The sequence below is a fragment of the Perna viridis genome, chromosome 5, assembly GCF_037379345.1.
Source record: "Perna viridis isolate PV_CMFRI_1.1 ecotype Kerala chromosome 5, ASM3737934v1, whole genome shotgun sequence".
NCBI lineage: Eukaryota > Metazoa > Mollusca > Bivalvia > Mytilida > Mytilidae > Perna > Perna viridis.
The window spans coordinates 231,206-245,360 of record NC_142449.1 but is presented as its reverse complement, the minus strand read 5'-3'; the positions used below and the strand labels follow the sequence as shown (position 1 = coordinate 245,360).

General features: G+C 32.6%; 1 protein-coding gene across 2 annotated transcripts in view; it reads right to left on the bottom strand.

Annotated features, from left to right (window-relative positions):
• LOC148615494 (uncharacterized) overlaps positions 1 to 14,155 on the bottom strand; it is a 37,729-nt gene that overhangs the window by 7,043 nt on the left and 16,531 nt on the right. For both annotated transcript variants that reach the window (XM_088581739.1, XM_088581740.1), the window contains exon 11: positions 8,936 to 9,052. In XM_088581739.1, coding sequence (XP_088437865.1) covers positions 8,936 to 9,052 — 117 coding nt within the window. The remainder of the gene's footprint in view (positions 1 to 8,935; positions 9,053 to 14,155) is intronic.

Sequence of the window (14,155 nt, the reverse complement as noted above, 5' to 3'; positions counted from 1 at the left end):
ATTATGTGATCAATTTTGTCAATCTTGGTTTTCTCAAATGGACAGCACATCTCGTGGTGAATTCTATTCCACTTTTAAACATGAATTCAGAATTGAACCATATATTCTCAGATTGTCCCCTACAGAACATATTCATTGGACAAAATTAAGATGTTCCAAGTTAAAACTACCAATACAGTGTTCTAGGATTCCTATTTCCTGTTACCCAGTGCAAGTGAAATTTGGGTCAGGGAAAGTTAGGTACTTAGTTACACTTTCCCATGGCAAGTTGAGAACTTCATATGCTGTAAGAATTTGTTCTATTAGGAAAGCAGTCGTTGACTATGGGAAAGTTGATTTTATATGGATTTTTCCCAAGGAAACCTCAATTTCTGAAAAATCTAAAACACTGCAATAGAAACTGGGAGGTGGTCTGGAGTTCCATGCAGTCAAAGAATATGTAATCTTTGTAAAGAAGGGATGGGAGATGAATTTCACATATTCTTCAAGTGTAATAATCCAACGATTTTGGATTTATCTCTACATTTATTTTGAATATCTATACACCAAAATATAGTAAAACATGTAACTATTAAGAATATCATATATATTTTATGTTTTGTTACCATACCCCGTAAAAAAAACTGCACAAATCATGTAACAGAAAGAGACCGTCCTGTCAAGATTCTTTCTCTTTAACGCTCTCAAAATTAAATATTTTTATATCAAAATATACTGTTCAATATAGTTTTTAAGAATGGGTAAATATTTTTAACAGACATTTAAAATTAAGAAAAATAACTTTGATTGTTCCTATATCCGATACCCAATAGAAAATTTCCTGTTGGAAAAAGTTTGTCCAGTTAAGATTCTGAATTTTTTTCTCTGTTTTCAAGAAGGCTGCTGACCATGTAGTCAGCTGAACAACAGCTCCTCAGTTTTAGGCCTTTTTATGTTGGATATGGATGTTACTGTGCATTGAAAATTATATCATCTTTCTCAGAATTTAATGGACAACATTATGATATAACTGTCTGGAACAGTTTATGCTGCATTCTGGATTTGCTGTATTTGTGCATTTTTCATTGAGAGCAGTGATCAAAGATTTATAGTATATCTACTTAGTATATTTGCTTTAATAGTGAAAATCCACAACCACATGTACAGACATTACTTGCAGCTAAAAAGATAAAACCAATAATGATTCTACAAAAGAAAAACCATCCAAACAAAAAAGGACACATTCAGATGAAAGTGATAGTGTTGATTTGACAAGTATTCATGGTGATCTACATGAAATTAAACAATCCCTCCAGGGAACAGTGACCAAGTCTGATTTAAACAAAAGGACTTAAAAGAGCTAGTTACATTGTTGGTCAATTATTGGAGTGGTTTACAGACAGTATTGTAAAGGACTTTAATGAGAAACTAAGGGAGAGAACTGGAAAGTGTCATGATAAACTGGATTCTTTGGCCATTGAAAATGAGGATTTGAGAGAGAGGATAAGAGCTAGGGATAGGACCATTGAGACTCTTGAGAGGAAGTTTGTGATATTGAAAGGAGAGCTAATGAAGCTATGAAATTAGCTAACTACAATGAACAGTATTCTAGAAAGCACAACATCGGAATCTTAAATTATCAAGCTTGTTAAAGATGACTTGGGAGTTACTGTCATGACTGATGAAATCCAGGCTATTCATCATAGATAACATAACAGTTTTGCCTATGAATGTTAGGGGCATTTTTTCTAACTGTAAAAAAAAATCAGTTATTTTTAACTGGGTAAAAGGAAAAAAAACTTCTATTGTGTACTTTCAGGAAACTCATATTTCTCAAGATATTGAAAAAGAATTGGAGGATGAGTGGGGATATTAATGCTATTTTAGTCATTATAATAATAGAATTGCATGTGTTAGCATTATGTTTCAGCCTGGGTTTGATTTCACAGTACACAATTCCATTTGTGATGAAAATGGTCGTTATATAATTTTAGATTTGAGTATATATGAACATAGATTTACTTTTGTATGTTTATATGGTCATAATACAGATGAACCAACATTTCTTAGTGAGTTATTACAAAAAATTGCTTCATTTTCAAATACTAGCTTAATGTTTGTCGGTGATTGGAACCTCGTTCAAGATCACAGTATTGATACTTACAACATTTTACACAATAGAAATTCAAATACTAGGAAAAAACTAGAGGAGATGATTGAATCTCTAGGGTTGTTAGATCCTTGGAGAACATGTTACCGCGACGCAAGAAAATATACATGGCAACAATGCTCATCAATAAAGCAAAGTCATCTTGATTATTTTCTTGTGTCGGAGGATATTTTCTCCATGATGAAAACAGCTAAAATTATCCCAGGGTATAAAACTGATCATTCGGCTATTGTTTTTTCTTTTACACCCTGCCTTGCTAAGAGAGGAAGAGGTTATTGGAAGTTCAATTCACAGTTATTACATGATGTTGATTACATAAGTATGGTGAAAAAATGTATAAAAGATACTGTGACTGAATATTGTAGCTCAGGTGATATAGATGATTCTGTAACTATCAGTTTATCATGTAATGACCAGATATTTTTTGAAATTTTGAAAATGAAGATTCAAACCATTTCTATCTCTTGTAGCATTAAAAAATCTAAAGAGCAAATATTTTCATACCAGGAAATTGAAAAAGAAATAGTTATTTTGGAAAATAGTATAAATTCAGATCCAGATGAAATTAAATTTGCTCAACTGAATAAAAAAAGACTCGAATTGGAGAACCTTAGAGGTAAAATGGTTGATGGTTTAATACTTCGATCCCGGGCTAATTGGCATGAAAATGGAGAGAAATGTAGCGAATATTTTTGTAAATTAGAGAAAAAAAATTATATACAAAACGATTTCTGATTAATGATCAAGTAAATCATATATCAGATCAGGTAGATATCTTGACAGAACAAGAAAATTTCTACAAGACTTTATATACCACAAAGACCATTAATAATTTTGATGACACTTTTTTTCATCATGATGTGAAATTAAATGATGAACAAATGAATCGTGTGAAGGAAACTTGAGTTTTGAAGAGTGTACAGAAGCTTTGAAAAAGATGAAGAAGGGAAAAAGCCCAGGATCTGATGGTTTTACTGTAGGCTTTTATAAATTTTTTTTGAGGGATAATGGGTCTTTCGTTTGTCGTTCTTTACAATATGGTTATGAATTTGGTAACTTCTCTGATTTTCAGTATCAAGGATTTATTACATGCATACCTAAAGAGGGAAAAGATCGTCGAATTTGAGGTAACTGGCGCCTGATAAAGCTATTGAATACAGATACTAAGATTGCCTCAGCAGCTATTGCTAAAAGGATAAAACCAGTTCTGCCATTCATTATAAGCGATTCACAAAAAGGGTTTATGGAAAATAGATTTATGGGTGAAAATACTCGAAGGTATGATATTATGCACTATTTAGAGGAAAGAAATATTACTGGTTTATTATTACTAGTAGACTTTGAGATTTGATTCTATCGAATGGGATTTTTTGAAAAAGGCTTTCAATAGTTTCAATTTTGGACCTTCTATTTGTAAATGGTTTGAAACTTTTTATTTAGATGCAAAAAGTTGTGTTATCAATAATGGTCCAAATTTTTTAAACTTAGTTGTGGATGTCGGCAAGTTGACCCCTAATCTCCTTATTTATTTCTGATTGGTGTGGAATTATTAGCATTAAAACTGAAAGCAAATCCCAGTGTTCATGGTGTTGTTATAAATGATACTGAACCTCTGATAAATCAGTATGCGGATGATACATTTTTGATGTTAGATGGTAGTGAAGTGTCTTTATGTGAAACACTTCTTTGTTTTGAATCCTTTAACAAAGTATCAGGACTAAATATGAACAAATCTAAGACAAAGGCTATTTGGGTAGGCTGCAAAAGGTATTCTGACCATATACTCTGTCCAGACTTTAATTTGCTATGGTCACATTCAAATTTTAAAATACTTGGCCTAGATTTTTCACAAAATCTTGATAAAATAATAGACATTAATTTTTCCAAAAAAATTAAGGAAATTTCTATGATTTTAAAAAGCTGGCAACATCGAAAAACTTAAGTTTGCTTGGAAAAATGACTGTAGTTAAATCATTGGCTCTTTCCAAAATTATTCATCTTTTGACCTCCTTGCCCAACCTCAACCAATATATGTTGAATCAATTAAACTCTCAGTTTTTTAGCTTTATTTGAAATAGGAAAACTGAGCGGTTAAAACGAAAAACATTAATTGGTGATATTGCACAGGGAGGACTAAGAATGATACATTTGGAATCCTTTTGTGCATATTTGAAGATTGGTTGGATTAAAAGACTTATTAAGAAAATGGATGGGAGTTGGCAAAAATTAATCATGTCGGATTTGCAATTATTTGGTGGTGAAAGGGTATTCAGCCATGAGAAAGAGAAAATAAAGGAGGTTGCATTAAACCTAAAGAACTCATTTTGGAGAGATGTGTTTTTTAGTTTTTACACTGCAAAACCTTGTACTAAAGAAAATTTGAGAGAGATATTATCTCTGGATATATTATATTTTGTACCTGTGGCAGAATTATCATATTACATTCGTTGGAAACAGTTTGGCATACAGTATGGCAAAGTTTTAAGCTTTAAAAATATTAAGTTTTTTTGACAGACATGAAGTATTTGGTATTCTGTTACTGCGTCACATACCAGTGTAAGTCTGTCCTGTCAAGATTTTCCCACCATGCCAAGACAAACCACTCCATTTAGATACATTTATGACCACATCTGTACTATCGCGTTACCAAAGATAATAAGTGCCTGTAGGGAGGCAGACCAGACATTTTTGGGGGTATTTCTTGGCATGGAGAAATGTTTGAGAGACTGAATACTTGTAATAATAACAAGAAGACAGATGACACCGACAAAATAGAATATGTTTTCCCATTTCATGGGAACATAATAATAACATAAAAACTACAACCAACATTTGCAATTTGTTTGTGGTGATAAATAATAAACCTCGACTACATATATAGTATGACTACCTGTAAAGTACGATGGATCAGTATGTCAATAAATAAGGGTGGTGGTCACTTGAGACGATTTTGCAATGTATACCTAGGGCCTACGAGGTCTGTCTAGCGCTTGTTCTATTACCTACTTGTAGGTTTTCTTTAAGAAATAAAATAAAGTATTTACGATCTTTTCCTACTTTTTTATGAATAAATTTCATTTTCCGACAATGGCCATGTTAAACCATGGCTTTTGCGGAAATTTAAATAAGGTCGTCTGGAAGGCCTACAATGTAAGTGCCTATTTTTATATACAGTGAAACCTGTCCAAACCGAACCTTATAATCCAAAAACCTGTCTAAACCAGATACTTCTGAAATCCCTTTGTATCAATTTTAATGTATTTTTAATATATTTATATTTAAACTGAACCCCTTTCTAAACCGAACAACTTTAAAGTCCAAAAGGAATCCGGTACAGACAGGTTTCGTTGTATATGTAGAAACAAAAGACTACAATTTTGTCCCTTATATTTGTGAACATTTATTTTCTTTTTTTAAATGGTGGTACTGTTGAGTCCCTTGATATATATGCTGTTGCACAACTTCTTCATATGGCACTTGATCTTCTACCAAACTTGGTTTGCTCAGATACGGTTCAAAACTAATCTAGCTAGATGACATTCCTTAATTATTACTATTTTTCATTATTTAATTTAATCATAACGGTTGTAAATATATAACGTTCTGAGACACCCCCCCCAGCTAAAAAAAAAAAACAAAAAAATTAAACAAAACAAAACAAAACAAACAAACAGAAAACAAATACAAATTAAGAAAACGTTTCTTATGTACAAATTTCTAAATCCAAAAGGAGGCTCCCAGGAGCCTGAATCACTCACCTTGTTGAATTTTGCCTTATAATTAAATTAAACAAGAAGTTGTCCAACAATTTTGACTCAAGAAGTCTTTGGTAGGACTATCACAAGATCTTTTCAACAATTGAAAGTTTCTTTTAATCTTTCTAAGTTTTCAAGATATTGACTGCAAACTACTTAAAAAAAAAGTCATTTTTCCCCTTTCAAGGGCAATAACTCTTACAAGGAGTCTGAAGACTTTTGTAGTCCTAATAATATGGATCATTTCAGCTATTGAAAGAATTTGGATAAACCTAATGGTTTTGGAGATATCTGTGAAAAACTACTGTCTGACTCCGATGTTCTATTTTTAGTAATGGTGGCCATGTTTTTTTTTCAAAGAATCAAAAATCCCCACATCAGTTCTATGCAGGATACCCCAAGGAACATTCATAAGTTTGGTTCTAATTAGTCAAGTAGTTTCAGAGGAGAAGAGTATTGTATAATTGTTAATGACGACGATAGACACCAAGTGATGGCAATAGCTCATGTGGCCTTTGGCCAGGTGAGCTATCAACTTGCCAATTTAGACAAACCGCTCCAGAATCCACATCTGTACTATCGTGTTACCAAAGATAATTAGTGCCTGTAGGGGACAGACCAAAATTTTTTTGGCATGTTTTGTTGACTCAAAATGAAATAATTGTACCTGTTACTATAAGCTTTAAGAATAAGTAAACTTTTTTTGACAGACATGACACATTTTATCAATAATGAACTTTATTCATCAGCATGTCCCCCTGCAGGTCAAGATTTTTGTTTTGACTCTTATTTTGTTGATATTTTCTCAAAAAAACTTTTAAGCAATTAAAAGCACTTTAATTCTTCTTAAGAAATCATTCAAAATTTTTGAATTCCACAGAATGAAACTAAAGTTATAGTCAAAAATGTATAAAAAAAATGTCTGTTCTGTTTTAAGACCAACCCATTTATTTTCGATCTGGACAGCAGCGCCTTCTTTTGTCTTCCAATCCCGAGCGCCATCTGTCGTCATAATGATCGTTAGCATATAATGCAACAAAGCATAATTTGACATTTTACGAATAGACATGTTTCACGTCACAAAACTTCAGAGTACGAACTACCAATTGTGACATGTCAATCTTACATGGTTTATTACATTGTAAAAGTTTAAGATGACGAGTTAAAAAGTTTAATATTTTAATGATTTACCAGTCTCGGAAAACACATTACGAAGTGAGAACTTGCAAATGAAGAATTTCGAAGTTAGAAAAGTTGTATTTCAAAGTTGCAAATACAGATTTTCAATGTACAAAATGTAAAGTTACACACTTACAGGTTACAAATTGACAATTTACAAATTTCAAATAGATAATTTACGAATTTCAAATTGACAATTTACAAATCAAGAAGTTACAAATTAACAATTTACGGTATAAGAATTTTGACCTCGTAGGCATTCCATACCATTGAACTCCATTCCGTGGTATTAGAGGAGTAAGGGATTAGAAAAAGGTTGCCCAATGTCATCGTATCAACAAGGCCATGTTTCCATATGTGAAACCCTGAATTGATTCAGATCCAAAAAAAGGTGCACAATGGGAACATGTAATAAAGATTCGGTGAAAGTTTCATTCCATTCCATTCAGTGTTATAAGAGAAGTAACGGATAAGAGATGGGTCCCTCTATTCGCCCATATAAAACTTGAGGCTCAAGAGAGCCTGAATTGCTCACCTGGTTAACCATTTGCATATTTGAAAAACTTAAGGAATGAGACAGGCTAAGTTAAAATCAACTAAATTGTCAAATGCAGGAAATGTTTTTCATAGCATTTTCATGACCTGAACCAGAATTTTGCTAAAGGCAACAATTTTAGAATTTTTTTCAAAAACCTCTTATGAACTGCAAGTTCCATTTTTAGTATAGGCAGCCATATCTATTCACGGATTAAATATCAAAACAGTCATTTTGAGCACAATACACTAAAGAACTATTATGATTATTATTATTCAATGATCTTAAATGGTTTTAGAGAAGAAGATTTTCAAAGTTGTTCATGTGAAAAAAAAAACAACAAAAAAAACTGTTTCAGGGATTGTAACTCCTACATTAATCAATGAATGGTTTTGAAAATTTTGGCATAGCCCCTTCTTATGATGCTTAACAATTTTACTCGTGCCAAAAATTTGGTAAAGGCAACGGTTTTTGAGTTATTTGCAAAAAACTGTCATCTGACCCTTATGTTCTATTTTTAGTAATGGCGGCAATGTTTTTTCATGAATCAACAATCCCAACCATCATTTTGTGTGGGATACCCTAAGGAACATAAATACCAACTTTCAATGAATTCTGTGCAATGGATTTTGAGAAAAAGATTTTCTAAGTTGCACATGTGAAAAATGCCAAAATAAAACTGTTTCAGGGGCCGTAACTCCTACATCACCAATCGTTTTGAAAATTTGGCATAGGTCCATCTGATGATGCTGAACAATTTTACCCCTGCCAGAAATTTGCTAAAGGCAACCGTTTTGAGTTATTTGCAAAAAACTGCAATCTGACCCCTATGTTCTATTTTTAGTAACAGCGGCCATGTTTTTTCATGGATCAAAAACCCCAACAGTCAATTTGTGCAGAACACCCTAAGGAACAATAATGCCAAATTTAAAACCTGTCAGTCCAGTAGTTTCAGAGGAGATTTTTTTTAAATTTGTCCAAAGACGATGATGACGATGGATGCCAAGTGATGGCATAAACTCACTTGGCCTTTGGCCAGGTGAGTAAAAATGACAAATTCCATATTTTGCTATGTGAAACCACTAAATTGATTTGGATTGAATTCTTAAATAGAAGGTGCACCATGGGAACATGTTATAAAGATTCCATGAAAGTATCATTCTCTTCTATACAGTAGCGTGGGAGGAATAACAGATAAGAGATGAGTTTTCCCTGTGTCATGGAAGGACGGACGGACACCCCTATCACTATATTCCCCACACTTTTCAAATATTTCAAGTATCCACATATTTTAAAATAAGTGGTAGACAAACTTACGAGAACATCCAAATGTTTCATCAGACCCGTCTTTACAGTGTTTTACATGATCACAGGCTAGATGTTTTGGTATACAATGTCCAGTAGAACACTTGAAATGGTCTCTCGTGTCACAACCTAAAAAATGTATCAAGGTCCTTGTATAATATATATTATGGTCGCTCACATCACAATATAAATTGTTTTATGTTTTTTGTGATTTTCACAAAGAAGATGAGCCCTGTTCTCTTCATTTGAAAAGTCCCCAAAATACTTATTAGAGAACAACCACATTTTGACATTACTCAACACGTCTATACCTATCAACGTATGATTACTATCGCCACAAAACATATCCAAGCATGAACGAAGGCCACTTAAGTTTTTAAACAAAGAAGGATTTGTTATTAGACCAAATTGAACAGATTACAAAGATACATATATATGCCACACATACTTTTATGTATGTAAATATATTAATTGTCTGCCTCTTGTAAAAAAGTTAACTGTCAGAGAAAATAAAGTTTATAAATTGACCTTTGCATGATTTTTAGCTGGACTGCTACTAAATTTTTTTTTATATTAAGGTTCATTGATAAGTCAATATCAACCTACAGTTTTTATAATTTAAATTATTTCTATCGCATTTCACTCAGTCTTATGAGACGTGTGCATGTATAGGAGTCACTTCAAACTTTTGAAATTTTTAAGGCAAAAATAGGGATTTTTAAATAAATTTAAAGGGATATATAGGGATGTTATTGAAGGATTTGTGTTGAAAGTCTATGGTTTCAGCCTACTTGTTAAATTTGGTATTTAACACAAACTGGAATAGAAACAAATATTCAAAATGTCTAACGAGTACATGAAAATGTCATTAATGCTTCTGTTTTTTTCTAATCTTCTTCATGTGCTGCAGTTGTTTCACTCTTTCTCTCAGTTGATTTCTCTCCCTTCATTTAGAACTGCTTTCCTTGTCATCCTGTATTTTTTAACTTGACAGATGACAGTTTTCATGATGTTTTGTACCATGCTTTGCCTGCGTTGTGTCATCTTTTTCCCCCAAGAGAGGTGACCTTTCATAACATGAGCTTTTCCCCTTCTTCAATGTCTTTGCTGATTTGCTTGTACCTGTACCCATCATCACTTGGGTAACCTGAAGAGATGATCTATCTATGTCCTTTTCCTTCATTATCTTTCCTAGTTTCATTTTTCCTTCTTTGAGAGCATTGCCTGCATCTGTATCAATCTTAACATGTGTTTCTCATTCTGACAGTTCTACAAATGTAGCTCTCTTTGTCCATTTTTGTGGTAGCTGCTAGTTCTTCTTGTTTTCTCTTTAATCTTTTTTCATTTTCCCTTTTCTCCCTTGCTTCGGATAATTCCAGTTCTTTTTTGTTTCTTTCTTCATCAAGCCTTGCTTGGTAACAAGCATGTGTAGTTTTCAAAGCTTTGATCAATTCCTTTGTAAAAAATATATTTCTTCTGTACTTAGTTTTGCCATCATCACCTTTCAAGTCAAATACTTCTTTCCAGTAGTGGTCAATTCTCTGATCCTCCACTGCTACAGGCAGACTACTATCCTGCTGATAACATTTCCACTCATCAGTCACCAAAACAAGATCAATTGTTGGTTCTAGTTGTCTGGTTATTTGTTGAATATATCTGACAGACTCACTGACTATTCCAGTCTTTTTCAATGGAATGAGACAACTAAGACTCATGATAAGGGCATTTCCTAGTGGCAGTCTCTTCTGTAAGTGCTCAACTGATCTACGGTAAAATGCACGAATTCCTAGCATTTGCTTTCTCTCTGTTCAGAACTAAACTTTACCATGTGATGTCTCACTTTATCATCTATTACTATGTCCTGATCATTTAAGCAATTCTTTACATTATTGACATCAATGTTCAACAATTTCTTGCCTGTTTCGCCCTCAATTAGTTCTGGCTTTATGAATTTTCCCATTTTAAAATCTTTGAAGCAAATCATTCTTAAAAATAAAGTTAAATTCTTCAAAAGGATTCAATGACTTACATACTAACTTTTCAACAAGGATATGCCAAATCAAAGACGATATACTGCATCTCTTTGTAAAGTCTTTCTAATAACATGAATATATGTTGATCAATAAACATGGCTTAAATTTTGCTGCCATGAGTACACTAGATAGAATATCATACCTATAAGATACTTTCCCAGAAACAGCTATTATATATGAGTATCTTAACTGCATATAAAATAGTAATGAGATACATTGCATATTAATGATTCATACAGGTTACAGACCACCAATTCAACCAATGAGCATTTGGAACGTACGCAAAAATAGTCCTACGCAGAAATTACCCCTGTTCCTCATAGTGCTGTGAAAAAAGTTCTCATCTTATTTTAAAAATTTAAACAGTTTCTGAAAGGAAAAACATTTCTGTACATTTTATAGGTGCATTTTGCTTCTTGTGATGTGAAGCCTAATCTCCATAATGATTTTTAAATATACCCCTATCTTGTGAAAACACTGGGATTTCCCATGCTATTTATAGACCCTTCACTTCCGGTGACCAGTACTGCACTGCAAGTCTGCTAACCCCACATGCCATTCTGAGGATTGTGAGCTGACATATGTAGAATCATGCTGATATATAGTCCTCTGCAGGTTAAAGTTAAGGTAAAGTCCAGAGAAGCCATTGAATATTGTGAAATTAGCATAGAAGCCTATGGAAAGTGGAATTAGTGGTTTTTAGCATTAAGTTGAAGCCATGGCAAAATGAAAAGTTTCTTGAAATAGCTTTAAACTACTTGAAGATCTTGTTAACTTTGCCATGAGAGGAATACACTACAAAAATCCTTCAAAATATGCATTTTTTTAAGTTATAGGTCCAAATTATGGAAAATTGGTCTTTTTGGCTGATTTTTATGTCCTATCTTGTAAAAAGTGTAAAAAATTTAGTAAAAATATCAAATATTAAACTTTGAGGGCTATATTTACCTAAATATGGTGGTAATAAGCACTTGAAATCAAGTTTTGTGTAGATTTGAGCAAAAATTAGGTTAGAAATGAGGAAAAACTCACTTCCATTACTGCGGTTAAGGCCATATCAGCATTCCCCTATGGCAACATGGAAAATCCATTATTGAGTACTTTTTTTGCTTTAAGTGCCCTTTACTGGTCATGTTTTAATGTGAAAACACTGTATTTACAAATTTAAAGCCAAATATATCACCTTTTGTGAAAATTTAAAGATTTAGGATTTTTGACATGTGATCAAGAAAAAGGGGGAGGCATGTCAGAAATAAATTTTTAAAAATAGACCAATTTCTCAGAAAGTGATTACTTTTAAAATTATTTCTTCATTAATATTGTTAAAAAACAAGTTGTGATTGATATTTTTTATTTGAAAAGTCAGAAAAAGTTCTTTGCAAATATTTAATGCATTTAAGTATGGTAGAATATTGTCACTTTTTTGCTCGCACAACTTGGTTACCCTATATTTAAAAATCAAATATTTAAAAAAGTGCTTGTCACATTTCACTGAAACTTTGCAAATGCATTCAGTATGTGTGTAGGAAGATACCTGTATAGTTATTTATTTATTCTAAGACAAAAAGTGACTCTTTAGGTTACAGACCACCAATTCAACCAATGAGCATTTGGAACGTACGCAAAAATAGTCCTACGCAGAAATTACCCCTGTTCCTCATAGTGCTGTGAAAAAAGTTCTCATCTTATTTTAAAAATTTAAACAGTTTCTGAAAGGAAAAACATTTCTGTACATTTTATAGGTGCATTTTGCTTCTTGTGATGTGAAGCCTAATCTCCATAATGATTTTTAAATATACCCCTATCTTGTGAAAACACTGGGATTTCCCATGCTATTTATAGACCCTTCACTTCTGGTGACCAGTACTGCACTGCAAGTCTGCTAACCCCACATGCCATTCTGAGGATTGTGAGCTGACATATGTAGAATCATGCTGATGTATAGTCCTCTGCAGGTTAAAGTTAAGGTAAAGTCCAGAGAAGCCATTGAATATTGTGAAATTAGCATAGAAGCCTATGGAAAGTGGAATTAGTGGTTTTTAGCCTACACGCTTCATATATCAGTGTTTTTTATCATTTCGGAAAAAATATCACAGATTTTTCTCAATATATAGGGTTTTATAGGGATTTTAATGAATTATAGGGAAAATATAGGGACCTTCAAATTTATAGGAATTTATAGGGACTTGACACCCTGTTCTATACAATATAGCATCCGTTCATTGCTGGTACAGGGAAACTGATAGGTACACTGCCGAATCCAATCTATACAATTTCATATTAAAAACATCATTAACGTTCAGTATATAGTTATAACTTTTATTTGAGTTTTTACAACTGAATAATTAAAAAAATTACCATTAAATTCTGGAAGATAAAAATGAAAAACAAAACAGAACAAACAGATAAATAAACCAAAAACACAAAAAAAGCAGTGAAAAAAGAAATATCAGAAATATCTATGAACTTCCAGGATGTGGAATGGATAATACCTGATTACAACAAAAATTGGTCAATTTTCAAATCTTAATGTTCTGTAATAATGAATATTTATGATTTGGGTACTGGGGGAAAAGTTAATAAGGTTAGACCAATCTCATTCAATTTATGAATCTGACACTGATGAGTGCTACATATAGGTACATTTCAGCAGACACAGATAAGCAGTTGACTGGAAAATTATGTACCTCGTTAAGAAATTGAAAAAGTGACAAGGAAGAGATTTATAAAAGGGTGATTTGGTGCCAATAAAACAAAAGTATTTTTTTTAGTGTATATGATTTTGTATATTCCATTCAAACTACTTTTACTTTATCCTTTTCTGATATGCTTTGTGAATAATTTCATTCAATCTTAAAGGAAACACATACAGCCATTTAATCAAGAACAGTAACCTTGGTAGCTATCTGCAAGAACACAAGTATAATTTCTGATGTTTCGATAGTAGAGTACGAAATTATTGTATTAACGGTACTGGTGAAATGTTTCACAGAAAGTTTGTAAATTTTGAGTGGGAATATTTTCCCTTATAATCACTTTCTAGCCTACATCTGACTGATCAACACTCAAAACGGACACTGGGTTAGACTCACCGATTAAAGAAGCTGTTTCTCAGGAAATGAAGAATGCTATTTGTGCAGCTCAACAAGATTTTTTGTCTAATATTTCAACAATCATGGATACCTGCTTCTCAGCCTTT